The sequence below is a fragment of the Mastacembelus armatus genome, chromosome 13, assembly GCF_900324485.2.
Source record: "Mastacembelus armatus chromosome 13, fMasArm1.2, whole genome shotgun sequence".
Classification (NCBI taxonomy): Eukaryota; Metazoa; Chordata; class Actinopteri; order Synbranchiformes; family Mastacembelidae; genus Mastacembelus; species Mastacembelus armatus.
Window position 1 is genome coordinate 6,573,485 of NC_046645.1, and position 18,324 is coordinate 6,591,808.

The 18,324-nt window shown below is 39.3% G+C and overlaps 2 protein-coding genes across 4 annotated transcripts; both read left to right on the plus strand.

Annotated features, from left to right (window-relative positions):
* The first annotated feature begins 533 nt into the window (after positions 1-533).
* ctsc (cathepsin C) lies at positions 534-9,074 on the plus strand. Of its 3 annotated transcripts, none has more exons than XM_026292984.1 (9): positions 534-598; positions 813-973; positions 1,683-1,828; positions 2,476-2,630; positions 3,403-3,561; positions 4,084-4,202; positions 6,284-6,415; positions 6,851-7,083; positions 7,609-9,074. In XM_026292984.1, the coding sequence occupies exons 1-9, from the start codon at positions 549-551 to the stop codon at positions 7,873-7,875; spliced, it is 1,422 nt and encodes a 473-aa protein (XP_026148769.1). In that variant the 5' UTR covers positions 534-548; the 3' UTR covers positions 7,876-9,074. The 3 variants fall into 3 exon arrangements, with proteins under 3 accessions (XP_026148769.1, XP_026148776.1, XP_026148785.1); XM_026292991.1 differs by having other exon boundaries at positions 3,406-3,561; XM_026293000.1 differs by lacking the exon at positions 534-598 and adding an exon at positions 641-722.
* A 546-nt stretch (positions 9,075-9,620) lies between these two features.
* rab38a (RAB38a, member RAS oncogene family) lies at positions 9,621-16,323 on the plus strand. The gene is made up of 3 exons (XM_026293012.1): positions 9,621-9,952; positions 12,866-13,146; positions 16,063-16,323. Exons 1-3 carry the CDS (start codon positions 9,751-9,753, stop codon positions 16,216-16,218), a joined length of 639 nt encoding a protein of 212 aa, XP_026148797.1. The 5' UTR covers positions 9,621-9,750; the 3' UTR covers positions 16,219-16,323.
* Positions 16,324-18,324: the final 2,001 nt, after the last annotated feature.

Sequence of the window (18,324 nt, forward strand, 5' to 3'; positions counted from 1 at the left end):
AATGTGTACAGCATATGAGCAATGTTACATTACCTGGAATATAAAACACGAAAAAATACCCTTAAACTAGAAAGAATATGAAAGAATCCGTATGGGTGTATCAGGAAATGAATAATTATGCTAAATATTCCTGCTATATTTGTATTTTATTCTTTATGTATTTATTTTGACCATTTTAAAAAATATAGTTTAAAATATAGTCACATGGTGCGATTTATAAGCTACATTTTATTCCTATTCTTCATTCACAGGCTCCACGTGACCCTGATTTCTGAGCAACACCTGAGTTTTGTTTCCCGACCGCCTAGGACCGTCCTCTCTTTTGCGTCTACTGCGCATGCTCCCATATGTCGGGTCACATGACAATGACATGAGAAAACAAAGAGTTGAGAGTGATGAGAGTGTAGCTGAAACGAGCTTCCGTGTTCGCTAGCTAAAACGTGATAGGGAAACTAGCTAAAGGAGCGAATAAGCTGCTGATGGCGGGTTGAGAGCTAGTAGATATGTCAGTAAAGCAACAAAACATGAGCTGATGCTAATGCTTCCTTATGTCTCCTTTAACTACCGTGGGCTGGCTAATCGTGGGAGCGGGCGTCAGGTACTTATCTTGACCGTTGACGTCGAAGTGCGGCTCTTTGATAAAAGTTTAAGTTTGGATAAAAGCAGGCAGAGAGGGGTCAGAGAAGTCGGGTCAGGATAAGTGTTGTCGAACAGCAAACAGGGTGGGAGTGTCAGGCTTTGTTTTTAAAGAGAGGACGCAGATTTAGTGGATTGATAGATAGATTGATTGATTGATTGATTGATTGACGCAGGATGAGGCTGAGCGGCGTGTTAGTGTGTGTGCTCCTGGTTTGGGTCGAAGGGTCCTGGGGTGACACACCGGCCAACTGCACCTATGAAGACCTGGTTGGGACCTGGGTGTTCCAGGTGTCTAAAGGAGGACACGACAAGACCATCAACTGCTCCGTTGGAGGTAAAGCACCAGTTGTTCAGACTAGTCAGCAGTAATGAAGTAGTTTCGCAGTTTGGAAACATGTGACTTGTTAGGGCCTGTGGTTCACAGCAAGTTAGGACTTCCGAGTTGTGTGATCTGGTTTGGATGGGCAGCCTGAAGGACACTGCGTATATTTTTGCTGAATTGGTCTAACACTTAAACGGATTGTGTGTGTTGTTCAGTGTTATTCCTGTGGAGCTTTTCTGTGACGGAGTTTCGTTTTGAGATTTGACCTGCCAACACACTATGTGAACTCTACTCTGGTCCGCTACAGTTTAACACTGGAAGTCTAAGCCAGTCTGCCAGAGAGGTCTAGGTCTCCATAGTCAGTCAAAGTGAAATCAACCCATGAAAGACAAAGTATTACACTGGCAGAAGGTTTTCCAAACCAAAGTTGTCCTTATGAACAGAAATGATCTATGCAGCATTGGTAAATTCTATATTAACCGTTAGTATGTCAGTTCATTACAGCATATTAATATCTGCAGATGTCAGTCTGAAACAGTTTAAGCTCAGTTTACTTCATAGCAAAACATCCAGTGTCACATTTGAAAGTGGAGCCAGAAAAACTATTTGATTGTCAAAATAGTTGCATTTTTTTTGTCCATATTTAATCATTAATGATTTGACCAATTGTTACAGCTCTAACTCAGACTCTTGTAAATGTTATGTGTTTGTTCTTCCTCAGCTACAGGGGACAGCACTGTAACTGTGACCTTGGAGAAACTTTCTGTAGCCATAGATGAGCTGGGCAACACCGGTTTCTTCACCCTCATCTACAACCAGGGCTTTGAAGTGGTCCTCGGTGGATACAAATGGTTTGCTTTCTTCAAGGTAAAGAAGCATAGACATTGGTTTATTTAACTGAGAAATAGTTTTATTATCATGCCATGATAATCCTGCAAAAAGTTGCTTTCTCCTGGCTGGTCAAGTTTTGACTAGCGTCTAATGAAAACGCTGTGCTGCTTGTGTCATGTACCGATTGTCCATCTTGAGCTTGGTCAGCTGATCACAAACTCTGTGCTCAAAGTTCAACTCATCATTAACTAATGAAAACTTTGCTGCACTTTGAAAGTAACATAAGAGTTTTGCACTGTCATCTATTGTAAATATTCATATCTTTAGTACACTTACATTTAAAATACACTAATATCATTATTAATCTTTTATTCATGTGTTACTTCCCATTGTTCACATGACACTGATTTTAGGGGAAGTATCATAGTCCATCTGTCTTTAAACCCATGTTATTCATTCACCTTCCTGATTGTCTGGACCTAATTTTAGTATAAGGGGAGATTTGTTGCTTCAGATTTGGGCAGTGTTTTGTAATTTATTATTAAACATAATTCAACAATTGAAAAATAATTTACATTATATGGTGTAATTTGACATTAGTTGTATTGCTTCTTTGTATTTGCATAAATTGAGTGTACATTATTGTATGAAGTGCTAAGCAGTTTATCTCCCTGTGCTTTCAGTACACTCAGGAGGGCTCTAAGGTGACCAGTTACTGTGACCAGACCCTGCCAGGATGGGTCCATGATGTCCTGGGAAACAACTGGGGCTGTTTTGTTGGGAAGAAAGTGAAGACAGTACCACCGCGAACAGATTACATACCGTTCCTCAGCAGCAGGTATAAAAATTGTGATAGCTTGGTACATCCCCCAAAATATAAAGTAGATAAACACCATCAAATGAGTGAGATATTGGTGACCCGAATGGGGAAAATCTTTTTGCACACAGAACCTCAGTTGTTCAGTGCTTCAAAGCCTGGGAAATGGGCCTGAAATCTGAATTCACATCTGAGAGATCTGTCAATAAAGCACAAACTTGTAAACAGGCAATACAAATATACTTGATTATGAAATGTAGTCACTTTCAGTATCATCTCAAACAAACATTGTTTCTCTTGAGACCTGACTAAATTTATTATAAATATGTTTTAATCATCATAAATACATCTTGCTTAAGCCTTGTTCCCTGCTAGTTTAAGACTCAATGTTTGCTGTGTGTTTGGCCCTCCATTCATGAAGATGAACAGTGGGATCTGAGGTCTACCTGTGAAAGCAAAGCTACGCAAGTTAACCAGCTTGTTTCTAGTTCATGTCCTCTCAACCATTTAGTGCATCTTTATATTCAGTGTCCTAGAGACACAACCTGAAAGCAATAGTTGTATGCATGGCAAATCACTAACTCAGGAATAGGCAAAATGTCCCCATATCATGCTGTGCTGTCACATGGAACTGCAGCTTACGTTTATACTTGGTAATATTATTAACACTTATTTAAACTTTTGTTTAAAAATGGATTTGGAACTGCAGTGAACTGTTAATGCTGCAGTTTTTGACATCAGTAGGATAAACATCTTTGACTTTGTCTAAAATATATGTGACCTACATAATAAGCAGGCTGCTCCAGAAGCCATATCAGTCCAACCAGGACTTCATTGAGGCCATCAACTCAGTTCAGAAATCCTGGAAGGCTGTGCACTATCCAGAGCATGAGCTGTACACTCTGCAGGAGCTGCATTACCGCGCAGGGGGGCCCGCCTCCCGTATCCCTGTGTGAGTATTTAGTTTTTTTTTTTTTGTTTGTTTGTTTTTTTTTACCCCCTTATCCTGGCAGATTTTTAAAAAATGTACTTTGTGTTCTTAAATGATTACTTTACATTCTCAAAAATTATTTCCTCTTTATTATGTTGAGAAATGAAACTGCAAACCTCTACAAAAAACCCCTGTACTCTAACAACCTTAAGATCAAGACAGCTGCTTATCTTTCCCATGAAAATTTGTTTTTAAATATCACAAAGTAAAGTATTGCACTTTATTACTTCTAATGGAACATGTGACTAATTAACTTTGCTGTCTACTGCACAACCAGTAAATAAAGACATACTTCAGAAAGAGAAGTGAGGCCGGCACAGTCAACAACTGGATGTGCTGTAACTGTCACAATCTTAAATATTACATGGGCTAATAGAGACATCTCAGGTGGCTCTACATGTATTTCATTTCCCAGGCTATTAGGTTTTCTGTAAGATTGTCTGAATGATTCAAGTCTGTGTGTGTTTTATTTCCAAACTTTAGCCGTGTTCACCCTCAGCCTGTGACAGCTGATGCTGCCAAGATGGCGGCAGCTCTACCAGAGCATTGGGACTGGAGAAATGTTGATGGTGTTAACTTTGTCAGCCCTGTCCGAAACCAAGGTGAGACATTCAGATGTTGTTCTGCAAAAACATTGAAACTCAGCTATTTAATTATTTAACTGAGTCTTGACATAGTACCTGTATTTTGTCTCTGCACACATCACATTTAGATATAATCTAGGTACCAAGATCTAAATATTTAAAATCAGGTGACTTTTAGGATCAACGGCAGACATAGCCATGTCTTTTACATTCAGGGAGCTGGAGCTTGCCAGTTACTTTGCTACAGGTCCGGCCCTGCTCTCTGCTCTCCTCCTTGTTTCTGCACTAGTGTGTGAGGTGAGAGATTATGTGTGCTGAGTAGGTCTCTGCAGGGCTTGGTTTAAGGATCTGGAGAGGGCTGAAGTGTTTCAGAGGAGGCTCTCTAAGCTGCAGTGCTGTGGAGCTCATTTTGATACAGTCTTACAAGGGGTTTTTTTTTTTTCTAAGGTTGTAGTTTAGTTCACAAAAAATTGGTTGGATTGAGAATAAATTGGTCTTTCTGATCTCACAGTGAAATGGAAAAGTATTCATTCAGCATTTTTGGATTTTCTGCATTTGTTGGTCAGAAATGTGACTTCAGCTTCATCCAAGAAGGCTTTTAGATGAAGTTCAAGTAGAGACAATGAAGTTTATAACTTGATGAAAACAATCAGTGAACTCTTGGATTGTTTGTCAAACCACCTATGGCAGCAACAATCTCAACTGCAGCTGCAATTCAGATCTGCTGCTCAATGTTCAGGTCTGCACTGGCTGCCCACTGCTCTGGGTGTGTGTTCACTGCTGTGTGTGTGTTCACTGCTGTGTGTGTGTTCACTGCTGTGTGTGTGTTCACTGCTGTGTGTGTGTTCACTGCTGTGTGTGTGTTCACTGCTGTGTGTGTGTGTTCACTGCTGTGTGTGTGTGTTCACTGCTGTGTGTGTGCACTTTGGGTGGTAATGGAATTTCCCCATTTGTGGGACTAATAAGGGTAATAACTTAACTTAACTTAACTTAAGTAGATTTAGATTTGTTGTCCTGCTTCATCACCCAACTTCTACTGAGCTTCTGCTGATGGACAGCCACCCAGACATTATCCTCTAACATGATCCTCCTAATACATCTGAGAATGATGTATGGGAAAGAATGTTGTGTGTTTTTGTGAATATAGTCTTCATAATTCTGACTTACATACAGTATATACAGGGGATTGCAATAGGTTCTCTAACTTTTTTTTTCTTGCCACTGTACATAAGAACATGACTGTCTCTTAATATCCCCTGTAGTGATACTGTAACAAATTACAGCTTCATTAAAAAAAATCCTGCATGGTTGCTCCAACTATTGAGTCCTGTGGGTCAAATATGACCAACTTCACTTTTTTCCAAAATCATCTCAAACTCATTTCCTTATATTTTCTAATGGGATGGCAAAGGTGTCCTCCTAGTATTGATCTTTAATTTAAATGAAGGGATGTTACATCTTAGTCTTGAGAGCCTTAAAGTCTTGGACCTGAATAAAAACTGTTCAGTGTCACCCTGCCTTGAATCATTGCTACAATTAAATCGTGCTGCTAATCCCCACAGCTTCTGTTCTCTGACTTAATTTGTTTCTGCAGAGCATTTTATTAAGAACCTGGTGTCTCTCACTGTGGATGGTAACCAGCAGCTTTAATCTGTGTATCTGTCTTTGTGCCTTGCTTCATCATTATGAACACCACTAATCTGCACGTTGTGCTGAGGCAGGAACATCACAGTACTGATTGATGTAATGTATTCTTGAACAAGAATGTGTTTTTGCATTAAGTTAGTGTGCATAGTTTATATTATATTAAGATTCAATTTCAGGGGTGCTGTGTCAGACTGCAGTAAATTGTGCAGGTGCCTGTAGAATATTGTTCAACAACGCCCAGTGTGTTGATGCAGCTTAGAGTAGAATATTAAAAGAATCTCTTACTTTACTGCTACCTACAACACCACCACTAATAAAACAATAAAAAAAACTAAATACAATCAATCTTCACAACGTTGGTGTTTGGTCCAGTGCTGTTGTATTGCACAGCCATGTGATATAACTCTAGTGTAAGTCTTATCAGTCTGTTCAGTAAGTCTGTTCTCTTTCAGCATCATGTGGTAGCTGCTACTCTTTTGCATCCATGGGAATGCTGGAAGCTCGTCTTCGTATCCTCACCAACAACAGTGCAACCCCCACCCTCAGCCCGCAACAAGTGGTCTCCTGTTCCGAGTATTCCCAAGGTGAACTACCACACAATCTAAAAGACATTAAAATAGCTGACGGAGAGGCTTGCACATAATGAACTGAGCATCAAATAGAAATGTGCAGTTTATTTTCCATATTTATATTTATTTAGCAGTATGTTTATGTATTCATTTTGTGGGCAGTGGTAGTCATAGAGAAATATAGCACTGCTATATGCAAACAATACTGGGCTGCCTTCCTCCCCAGTCACAACAAGTAGTGTTCAAGTGTTTTTCTGAAGTGTTTCGTAACTGCCCTGATTAGTGCATTTTTACACATTCCAGGAAAAGCCTCTTAATGTCTCTGTCTAGGTCCATATAAGAGATTACACCTTATAAGAAAGTCAACGCAACTAAAAATATTTCTTTAATGATCATTTTAAATTTTATACATAATGAACAAACCACATCTATCACTTTCTCTTCTTTAAGGTTGTGATGGTGGGTTCCCATACCTGATTGGAAAGTATGTGCAGGATTTTGGCATCGTGGATGAGTCATGCTTTCCATATGTGGCGCGGGACTCTCCGTGCGGTGTTCCTCAGAAATGTGGCCGCATTTACACGGCAGAATACAACTACGTTGGTGGGTTCTATGGCGGCTGCAGTGAGAGTGCAATGATGCTGGAACTGGTCAAAAATGGACCCATGGCAGTGGCCCTTGAGGTACAACAGCTGTTCCATGTTTCCTCACTGCTATTCCTATACATGCAGTACATGGGTATTTTACAGCATTTCAGTGCAGCGTAGTTTCAGCAGAGTTTAACCTGCTGAAACTATGCTGATATTGCCATTTAATTATTCCCCAATTTTAGCCCAAGCCCAAATTACCTTGTCTTGCAGAAATCAACATTTATTGGGACACTATATCTAGGTTTAATTAAAACTTGTGTATAAACTCAGATTTGACGTGAGTTTTGCTCTTTGGATGAATCTCAAGGATTAAGCTAAGAAACAAAAGTTAAGGCCATGAAAGATCTATTTAAAACATTCCAGTGTTGAGCTTTTTTGGCTCATCATCATTTTGGCTTAATTCAACATATACTCTGTCACATGTTCACTTGCCTTTGTTTTGCTGTGCTATAAGTTCCTAGGTGCGTGTGTACTTGCATATCTGCTACTCAATAGTCCTTGCTGCTTCACAGCTTGAACAACAAAGAGAAAAATGTAATTGTCCCTCTCGTACCACAGGTCTACCCAGACTTTATGCACTATGAGGGGGGCATCTACCACCACACAGGCCTTGCAGACCCCTTTAATCCCTTCGAGCTGACCAACCATGCTGTCCTGTTGGTGGGGTATGGCCGCTGCCCTGTGACCGGACAGAAGTACTGGATTGTGAAGAACAGCTGGGGAAACACCTGGGGTGAGGACGGCTACTTCCGAATCCGCCGGGGAAATGACGAGTGTGCCATTGAGAGCATCGCAGTCGCAGCCAATCCTATCCCCAAACTATAGGAGGCTGTGAACCCAGTACGGGAGGAATAGGCATCTACATGAGTCTGGTTCATTCCCTGTATAGCTTAGCTGGTTTCAGTGTGACAACACAGAATGTGAGTAATACTTTCTTATGGTCTTTCTCCAGAATCCAACAAGCAGATATAGCCGTGTCAAGTACTGCAGTATAAAAGATTGCACTGCATTTCAGCTTTAATAACATTACACTATATGGCTATAAAATAGCCATATAGTGGGAACTCCCACCTAAAGTATCGAATTATTCATTTCAATCAAAATGTTAGAATGTGAAGCCTAAAACTAGATTAATTTTGATTAAGCATCTGTCAAAAGCTGCTGTTTAGAGTAGTGAATAGTAATGGAAACATCTTTAACAGATGGACACCTGAAGTGCTGGTTTGCTTTGTGTTTGTGATTTTTGTTGTTTTGTTTTTTTTTTAATAAACACTTAAACCTCGCCTACATGCAGCTCTGCTTATGAGATGATGGTATAGTGAGGTTTTAACATCTAACCACTGTTGATGTAGTGAAGCTATAATTTTGCTTAATTAGCCACACAAAACTGTTTTTATGAGAAATTTCTAGTATTAAGACAATGTTTACAGCACCTAAAACAGTTTTGAAATTTGAGAGAAACTGCCATGTGTCTTTTTATTTGATTTGATTTTTGTGATTAGCCTGTCCAGCTCTGTTTACCATGTCTTCCAGCATTAGTTAATAGTTTTAATGCTTTCATATAAACAGTTGCTGACTAAATAGTCGATTGGAGCTGTAACTGCCAGTCCAAACTTGGAAACACAATTGATAAGTAGAATACTGTAATTTAAAAAAAAAAAAAAATCATAATGGGTAGTAAATTGTAATCCAACATTTAGAGCAAACTGGCATCTCAGGATTTGGTGTTTTGCTTGTCAGTTGCATGACTTTGGTTCTTTCTCAGGGAAAACCAGAGATGGATTGTAATTTCTTCTGTCCTCTCATCTAATTGAAACCATAGCTGCCTTGTTTCTCTGAAATCATTTCTAAAAGTTTTCTGTGGAATATTTTAAAGGGATTTTTTAAATCAGGACTAAAAGGATGTAAGTGATTGTAGTGTGTTTTATTCTGCAGCTTGTTTTTCAAGGTAAGCATGTGTTTTACAATGTACTCTGAAATTTGCACTGTTTTCTAAATTTGATGGAATAAAGGCATTTGAGGAATGTTTTCTGTTTGTATGGAAGAAAGAGGGAACACAATGTGAAACACTTGTGGATTTTACTTGAGGTCAATTTTGAGTGTGGCTGTGACAGTGGAAGGACACATGGAACTTTGACACATTCAGTAGTTATGTAGTTAGAAATTACTTTTCGTATATAAATAATGTTTGCTGTATGATCAGTTTAAATAAATGCATTGCTAGAGATTAGACTACCAGTTTCCTATGTGTCACTTAGATATAACAGCTAATTTGAGAGCTCAGATTTTACACACAAACTCCTCTAAGATGATTTTAATTGGTTTAACTACCTAACAATATGGATAAACAGTGACTTTAACATGTATGATATTTCCTGTAATTAAGTATTTTCAAAGGTACAGTATGGCTACTTGTACTTAAATAAGTAAATACTTCTTCCTCCACTGTTGACTTACTACAAATGAAATCAGGCTTCTTGGAGGTTTTAAATACTCTCCCATGCAGCTCCCCAGTGTGAGTCACAAGCTCCAGAAGTCTGTGCGCCACTTCCTACTGTGGGCCAGGCTGGATTTGACCTCGCCTTCTCATTCCCAGCTCTCTTCAGTTCCCTGTGTGCTGTCCTGTGCTGCGCCCCTTTCATCCTGCAGCTCTTTCCTTTACGGTGGATTCATGCTCAGCACTCGCCCTCCTCGGTCGCCATGCAGAACAACCACCATAAGGAGCATCTCTATAAGATTCTTGTTATAGGGGACCTCGGTGTCGGAAAGACCAGCATCATCAAGCGGTATGTCCATCACAACTTCAGCCCCAACTACCGAGCCACTATCGGGGTGGACTTCGCGCTCAAAGTCCTAAACTGGGACCAGGAAACCGTGCGCCTTCAGCTGTGGGACATTGCAGGTACAGTTGAACTTTTACGCACGGCTCACAGGAAAATGTTACAAGCACCGTAACTAGTGAAGTTATGAAGTTACTAACCTAAGTAACATTATTTTTTTTATACTTTGAATCGAACTTAAGTCACAGCCCAGAAGAAAAACTGCTTTCGTGTTTTCAAGATAATACATAGTGAAATTGGTTATTTTACTTTTGTTTTTCAGAGAAATATCGTCTGTACCCAGGTATTTCTACCTAAAGTTCCAAATTGTTAGTGAACTGTCATAGAGAGAAAATGTTTATATATGTCATTTTAAAAAAGATCTTTAACTATTGCGTGATTGAATTTATTTGCTCCACAATCATACAACGAGGTAGCTATTTTTGAAAATCAAATTTTCCATCCTAATGGATGCTATTTTATGTTGGAGCTAAAACTTTACAAAATAAATGATGTATTGTGACTTATGTAGAAACTAGAGACTTTTTGTTTCAAGGCAACAAATGAGCAGGAGGCCTGAGGACAAAAAGATGATATTTAGATTAGAGACTTTCAAAGTATTGTGCATTTTAGATTAACAGATAGTTTAAGGTCAGAGGTGAAAACACAGTGATGCAGAAAAGGATCCTGTGACCATTCCATCACAGTTCTTACTAAACCATTTTCCTGTGAAGATGACGTTAATGGTCCTCATGTGTACCAGCTGACCTGATGGATTCATCTCTACACATTTCTAAAATTACATGATTCTGTTTCGTTTATATTCCCTGTAAATAAATAACAAATAAACACAAATCCAGAGAAGCTATGAAACAGAACTGTTGCTGCCCAGGTGGCAAAATCTTATAAGCTTGTGAATGAGCTTTTTAGAGCTAAGAAGAAGCAGCTTAGAGTCAATGACGAAATATTATAACCATAATATTAAATCGTGGTTATGAGTTGATATCACATGGTCATCAAGACACAGTTTTCTTGCTGTCAAACTAGCTGGAGGACAAATGTACGGGATGTCTCTTTACCTAAATTTATACCAGCTATTAAAACCACCAATAACACACATTCACTCAGTCATACATACATTTATGCAATAATGTTCACCTTTTCTCTGCTAGACTATTCGACACTCCTGTGCACTTTCTAAGTTTTTTTCTTGTATTTGTATGATGTGTGTATCTGTTTGGGGTGAAATGTTGCTCAGATGTGAGAAGTGCATGCATTCATTTTATAAAAAAAACCCTCTAATGTCTTATCAGTATTTATTGCTTTGGTTGCCTTTAGCAGGCACAGAAATCAGCAATAATACAGGCTTTTGACTGGGCTACTGGGTAAAGATAAAGCTAAAGGCTACAGCCTCGTCTCATCTCACATGAGTGTCGGCTGAGGTTGAGAAGAATCCTCCAACCTGCTGCTCTCTCCCCTCCTGTGCGCCCTCTCCAGTTAGTGCAAACAGTCATGTGTCTGAACTCATGTGAAGGAGATTTGAGGCCCAAGCTCTTTCGTACAGAAGCTTTCATTGTGAATTTAGCATGAGTGGCTCCTTCAGAGAAAACTGCTATATGTCCTTTACTATAGCACTCTCTGCTCTCACCCTGAAGCCCTAAATGATTAGTCTTAGTTCTGCATATTTGTGGATGAGCTCTATCCATTTCAGTATGACATGACTCCTTCACTTAGTTTGGATGCAATAAAGGATATTTGGAAATCATGTCCAATAAATGCACTGGTTACAAATATGTAGATTCAAATTGTCTGGTCTTTTAAAAATTGATTATGCTTGGCATTTATAAATCACACCCAAAAAACTTTGCGTTTGTTTTAGGGGATTTGATGATAGACTGGAGTTTTCTCACGCCACAGATGTAATAAATCACTTGCTGGTCTTGTTCCCCAAGACAAATAACAACTTCAGCCACTCTGTTTTCATTTGCTATTTTTCTGTGCCCTGTACAGACAGGGTGACAGGCCTATATATAGGTTGTATGGAGATGCAGGCTTGGGACTTACAGTATATACTGTTCAACCTCAAATTCCACTGATACACATCTTGAGCTGTGATACTTAAATACAGTCCTGCTCTACTCTTTATCCTACAGTCTCCGTCTCTTGTTTGCTGGTGTAGCAAGGCCACTGTCACTCAAATGAATCTGAACAAAGCATAGAGATGAAGCTGATGAGTTGAGGGGGGTTTAACTAAGTACATAACAATACCTGAAGATGAACTGGGCCTTTCTGTGTGGAGTTTGCATGTTCTCTCTGTGTCTGCTTGAGTCTCCCTCACAGTCAAAAGACATGACAGGCTGACGGGTGACTCTAAATTAAACATAGGTGTGGATGTTGGTCCATCTCTATGAGATAGTCCTGTGATAAACTAGGGAGCTGTCCAGGGTGTACCCCACCTTTCATACATCAGCTGTTATTTGTTCTATTATTTGTATACAGTAATAATATACTACAAGAGAGTTTGTTATTGGGAGGACCTGTTAAGGTTTTTGGTTAACCCACAACATGAAAATGTCTCAGCGTGTTCTGCAGCTGTGCAGCTGGTACTGATGATGCACTAGCAGAAGGTATGGATGGGAAAATCAGTGTGGATACAACACTCCAGTAGAGCTTATCAAATTAATTTTACCCTCAGGACAGACAAGTTCAGGCACACACACACACACACACACACATACACATCTTCCTGTTTTTTTGCATGTGAAGTAGTGTATGTGAGACATGTTGGGGATGCTTTCTCCTGTGAGAAACATAAAATGAGAAAATCAGATGAGTTGAATGCACGTGTTTGTGTGTGTTTGCCTTAAAAGTGACACTGTTTGTGAAATGAAAAGATACATTTCACTCTGTGCATCAATAAATATGTTTGAGTTTGTATTGTATTATCTCTACATTGTAGTCATTTTATCCTTATGTGTCTGTGTTTTGTCTTCTAGGTCAGGAGAGGTTTGGCAACATGACCCGTGTGTACTATCGAGAGGCCATGGGCGCCTTCATTGTTTTTGATGTCACACGTCCTGCCTCCTTTGAGGCCGTCACCAAATGGAAGGAGGACTTGGATTCCAAACTGACACTTGCCAATGGGAAACATGTAGCCACTGTGCTGTTGGCTAATAAATGTGACCAGGGCCGGGATGTACTGACCAATAACGGAATAAAGATGGAGCAGTTCTGCCAGGAGAATGGCTTTGTGGGATGGTACGAGACATCTGCTAAGGTGAGAGAGATGATGATACACACACACAAAGCAGTACCAGAGGTAGGATAGTATTGTGAATACAAAAGTCCAGCCTTCAACAGGAACTCTGAGGTTCAAGCCTGTGTATTAGCAGACATGTCCTTCCTGTTCAAATGTCCCTGAGAAGCAGCTGAGTCTCTGCGTCAGACACGGCACCTGACCACCGCGTGGAGATGCCACCACTGAGGCACATTCAGAATATGAAGAAATCCTTGTCAAGTGCTGATTTCAAAAGACTCTGTTCATTCAATATTTACATATGAATAAATCCTCAGTCACTGAGCTCTCACAGCAGACACTGAACCCAAGCTATTCCAGGTCAGTTGCATTGGCGTCAGGTGCTCTGTCATCCAGACAATGATGTCCAGGAATTTTGAGGAAGTGCATCAGTCCAATGTCTGCTATTGACTGGCACAGCTCTTAAAGGAGTAGTTTGACATTATTTGAAAACTACGCTTATTTGCTTTCTTGTTGTGAGCTGGCTGAGAAGATAGACATCACTCTTGAGACCATGCATTAAATATGAAGCTAGAGCCATTAGCTTAGTATAAACATTGGAAACAGCATGTCTGAGGTACGTGAATTAACCTTGAATAGATTTGTGATGGAGATGGAGCCAAAGCAAGTGGATCAATGCATTGAACAATGGAACAAAAACACGTTTTGCAGGCCAGTTAAAAACTGATTTCAAATTCACATTTTATCTACAAAGACTGATTTTAAAAATTATATGTTGTTCATTAAATTAATATTACAACAGCATGTTCATGTGGCCAATTTATGTACATTTCAGTTGTGTAACTCCTGCAGGCTGAATTTGATATAAAATATTTTGGAGAACAACAACATAAACAAACAAACTCGGGTATAAAAATGAAAATCTGAACCCAAATTTAATGTATAAAGCAAATAGACCGTTTAATGAGCTTTATCAAACTAAAATCAAAGTGGACTCACTGACGCAGACAGGAATGTGGTGGTGAGTGACTTCTGACTGAGAGCTGAGCTGAGGATTCACCCACCTACGCACTAAAACACTGACACACCATCACAAGCCCTGATTATAGCAGCTAACGTGGAACAGGAATCTCACAGCTGGATGGCAAGAAAAGAAAACAGACTCAGACTTGCACAAATACACACACATGCACACAAACCACATACACTTATAAACTACACACAAACTTCACTAAAAATGAACCACTGATCCAGTGTGCACTGTGTGATGCCCATTCATTACATTTAGTTTGTTTTCATAAAAAAAATGCTGAAATATTACATTAACCCTTAACCACAGTAAAAATGGCAATAGGGACTTAAGTGGCTTTCGTATTAAGTACATTTTTATGCTTCAAATGTGATCTGTACCAGAAGGTTTGCATTATACGTTTGAGCTGAATTAGCCTATAGAGTCTATAATCGATCAAGGTGGTAGTTGATGTATTCTGCCAGAAGAAAAACTTTCAAACAATTATCTGAAATGAGTTTGGACACACTGTCTTCATAAGTCTGCACAGTGAAAGAGCAAAGCTGGCAGAGCATAGAGAAGCAGGTTTTTATTTGTTGGTTTAGAAGAATCATTTGTTCCACATCTAACAGCGTAAGTATGATGGAGTGCGACATGATATGCACAGAAGAGTCTGTGTGCGTGAAAAGTTTAGACATCATGTCACATCCTACCGAGCGCAGTTTGATCTTAAGAATATTCAGTATTTCTCCAGTTCCTGTTTTAGGTGTGTGTGTGTGTGTGTGTGTGTGTGTGTGTGTGTGTGTGTGTGTGTGTGTGTGTGTGTGTGTGTGTGTGTGTGTGTGTGTGTGTGTGTGTGTGTGTGTGTGTGTGTGTGTGTGCACGCATGCACGATGAGTAAAGAAAACAACTTAAATGGCGTACTATTGGCTGCAGTAAATGGACGTCCTGATGGTTGTGTATGTACTGTACAGTATAACCACAGTGTTACTGCTTCCAAACCTTTGACTGTCACCCACCTCTTTGTAGCTTGTTTCCTCTCTGTATCCAATTCACTCAAAATAACAACAGAATTATTAAAATAACACCATGCATTCACAAACAAATCAAGTGCACTAGACTTTAAACTTTCAGTTTAAAAGTTAAGCATTATGAGTGAATAGAATGCAATAATCACCATTTCTTTCTCTTACTTTGACAAAGAATATGTTGTTAGTACTGTTTAGTGTTTAAAACTTTCCATATTTTGTTTACGTATATTCTCTCCTAGTAACATAAACTCTTAGCTACTCAGCTATCACAGATGACACACTTTGCTGTTATCCAGTCCCTTAGGGATTACTTGCAACATGTAGATAAAGTTATCTGAGAATTAAACTCTGCATCGAAACAATAATGCATCATTAAATTCAATTTGGGTTTGAATCTGCATGCCCTTGTTACAAGTGACTGTCTGCATAAATTAAGCAATTAGCATCTTTTGACAATAGTGTTTTGGCTGCAATAAGAGTGAAGTCAACTAGTCCAAATTGACAAAGCATTCATTTTCATATGCAAATGTTTTTTTTCTGCATGGTGCTGTGTTTTCTAGGGCACGTTCCAACCCATTTGTTTTATCACTCAGCACACTTGTATATTGTGGAATGAGGTTATATTGTCATTTGTCCTCTCCCTCAACTGCAGACTGCTGGCAGGGACTGTGAATAAGTCTATGCAAAACTCTCAGCTCATGTTTACATCATGTCTGCTGGCTAGTGCCACATCCATGTACTGAGTTTAGTAATGGTCCATTTCATTCACTCACCTGCTCTTAGATTTTTCTTGCAGTACTAGTGTTTATATTTCTTACTTTAAAATACTTGCATTCATTTATTCCTCTTTCTTTCACCTCCTTTATTTGTTCTTGTACTTGTTTCCCCTCTTCTCAGGAAAACATAAACATCGATGAAGCAGCCAACTGCTTGGTGAAACACATCATGGCCAGCGAGAATGACATGCTCCAATCAGAAGTCCCTGACACTGTCACCCCCCAATTAGAGAAGGACAAAGGCGGGACATGTTCCTCCTGCTTCAGATCCCAGTAACAGCTCCTGGCAGTTGGACGTCCTTTTTTTATCTCATTTCAGAAAAAGTCTGTGAGCAAGTGACAGGGGGAGAGCTACTTTGGCTGTTTTTAAGGAATAAGGTGTAGGTGCAAACTCTTTCCCCCTCAGGGACTTTGGGTGGGGGGTGGGGGCTGGGGATGGAGATGGGGAGACGGGTGTTTGAGTGAGTGACAGAGAGGCAGCTGGCTCAAGAAATGGATGCGTTGAAGCAGAGAGAGAAAGAGAGATGGATGCAGTTGTGTGCACTTGTCAAAGGCAAGGTTACCCTCTGGGCGGCTTCAAACCTTGACACTGCCACTTTGGTTACCATGGAGACACAGTTAATGAACAGATGCACACAAAGATTGCAGTAAATCACAGTATAACAGTACTAAATGTCCATGTCTATTAACATTAATTGTCTCGTTTTGCTCCTCCTTCCCCTACTCTTTCTTTCTTGGCCTTTCAGCTCTCCCTTTTTCAGTCTGTTTCAATCATCCACTATTTTTTTCTGTTGAAATTTGTCTGTTGGTTTCTTTTGCCTCATGCCTCCTTAACAATATATCCTTGTTTTTCATGTTTTCAATCTGGTCTAATACACAGACAAAAGAACAAATGTATTTCACTACAGACACATTACCAGGTTCGGCTTCTTCATTTCATTTTTTTATACCACTGTCCTTTTGAAGAGTGGTGTCAGTCCTTTATTGTCCTATATGTGCACCTGGAGGCTCCAATAATGTAATTTATAGCATGTTCCACTGATGTAATAAAGAACCTTTTATAATACAGCCCATTTTACTGAATGTTTTCAATAGATATGTACACTATATTGTATTTATAAGCACACTTAAAGATATGTATGATGACCTTCATCACTGAAGTACACTTTGACCCATTTCCATAGCAACATACTGAAAGCTCTTTGTGAAATTAAAGAAAGTTAAAGCATATGATTGAATGATTGCATATATTTTAATTCATTGGTTTTATATTCAACTTCCATTCCACTGTTCAATATTTGTAATTATGGGATAAAAGCTGATATAAATGCAAACTTGTACATATGATATACAGAATACTGAAACAGATTATAGAACCAAAGATGTGCCCAGTTTTCAACATGTTCATGTGAATAAACCAGAGCTTTACTGACCTGTGCCTGTCTGGGATTTATAATGTGTTTTTTTTATTTATTTGAGTTATACAGTTACTCAGGTTTAGTCTCTACAGGTGTAAAAAAACCCAACCTAACAGGAAAGACTGATTGACAGGGGAGTGAGGGAGCTGCCAGTGAACACTCTGGACATTCTCACACACACCTGAGAGCAGGTCTAATCAAGTAGAAACACCTGTGTGTTTGGACGATGGGTGAGTACTGGCTTCAAGTCTTATCTGGTTGTTTACACTTCAGCACTTTAGCATCAGTTCTACTTTGTGCAGATTACATTTTGAGATTTCTATGTGGATTCATTTTACTGATACTTTAAAAGTGAACTGATTTTGACTGTCTACCAGGTCTGTGTTCCCACTGTTGTTAGAGGAGAAAATCTTTTCCCTGGTGCAATGAAAATCAATTTCAGGGTTTTCCCATCTGCAGTGTGTTTCTGGGTTGTGGTCAGGTGACATTTTGATTGGCATGGCCTTGTTGTGTCCCTGCTTAAATCACTCAGCTTGTTTCTTTTAACGTGAATTATACCCCGATAGTGTGATTTTTCAATCAATTGGAACCTTTAACAACCAGCAACTTTGCCACCAATCCAGTCAGATGTCAAATGTGGTTAATTGATATATGTTGTCCCAATCATCCACTTGTATAATCAATTAACATACAGGGCCTTTCGATTTGTGTTCATAGCAACATCACTGTTGCTTCATCTACATGATGAAGAAAAGGGGAAGTATTTTTAGAAAGTGGTTGCTGAAATTTGTTCTTTTTATTTTAGGGATTTAGTCTATTTCAAACTGAATCAGAGAATGAGTGTCCCCTGCTGCTGTTTTTTCGGTCTTTTTCAAAATATTTCATTTTTGTGGACAAACATTCCTCGAACATGTTTTTTCTGCTGTTTTTGTGTATGTGTTCCCAGTCACTGCCACTAATCCACT